General features: G+C 31.4%; 1 protein-coding gene across 1 annotated transcript; it reads right to left on the bottom strand.

Annotated features, from left to right (window-relative positions):
* Positions 1–495: 495 nt before the first annotated feature.
* LOAG_12362 (hypothetical protein) lies at positions 496–962 on the bottom strand (the record flags this gene model as incomplete). Its single annotated transcript, XM_003147875.1, has 2 exons — positions 496–590; positions 744–962. Coding segments are annotated over 2 exons (312 nt in total), but the record flags the coding sequence as incomplete, so codon positions are not given.

Below are 962 nucleotides of genomic sequence, written 5' to 3'. Positions count from 1 at the left end.
ATCTAAAAGTAAATTCATTTACATTTTATTAAAATAGATAAATTTGAAATTGATAATATGCCGTAAATATGTAAATAATATGCAAATATCATTCGCGAACATTACCATTTCTCATTAATTTTAATCGAATTCACTTTGGAGTTTCAAAAACCTGTGTACTATTTCTTTAAAATAGCAAATTTCTTTTGAAACAATGAATAATTGGTTCGGAGTATTGGACGCAAGAAATGCTTAATTTTCTTAAGCTTACTCTAGCTGCTCCATTGCAAAAACTGAGGCATTGCTGCGGGACACCACTGAAATTTCAATAATTACTTAATAACAAATTCAATTAAAATAATAACAACAATGGAAAATAACATTTAATGGGTCGAGCTAAAATTTGTTCATAATTTAAATAGGTGTAAAATTAGAGAGGAAAAAAATTTTGAAATTGAAGAGTTAGCTTTGATTTAGAAATCTGATTCGTGCAAGAACGTTTCTGAAATAACTTACCGTTGAAAGCAGCATGATCTTTGATCTTTCATATTTGTAGCGCATTTCCAAATTTTGTTTAATTGTAAATTGCAGTGCATGGAATTTCTCAAAAACTGTAATGGGGGAATACAGATAGAGAAAGATAAGTAGAATTAAAACTTTAGAGAGAGAGAGAGTAGAAGTTTTATTAATTATTTCTATGTAAGGAACTTTCATGGAAGGTTTCGCAGAGATTTTAAACATTTGAAGATTGTAATTAAAATTACCATAGGACGTGTCATACGAGCGACACCACTTAAACTGCACAATGTATTTGTGCATTCGTCATCAACACTTTTTTCAACACAACACGCCCGAAGCTTGACATCAGCGTTGCTCATTTGTTGAAGTTCCTTGTCTCCCATTAGAGGCATTTGATCTGAATCATTTCCCCGTGCTAATGTCACCAAACTTGCTAGCACAAAAATGAAGACCGATCTGTTCAT

Source organism: Loa loa (assembly GCF_000183805.2).
Source record: "Loa loa unplaced genomic scaffold supercont3.478, whole genome shotgun sequence".
Lineage (NCBI taxonomy): Eukaryota > Metazoa > Nematoda > Chromadorea > Rhabditida > Onchocercidae > Loa > Loa loa.
Note: the sequence above shows the minus strand (reverse complement) of the source record. Positions and strands in the feature narration are given on the sequence as shown.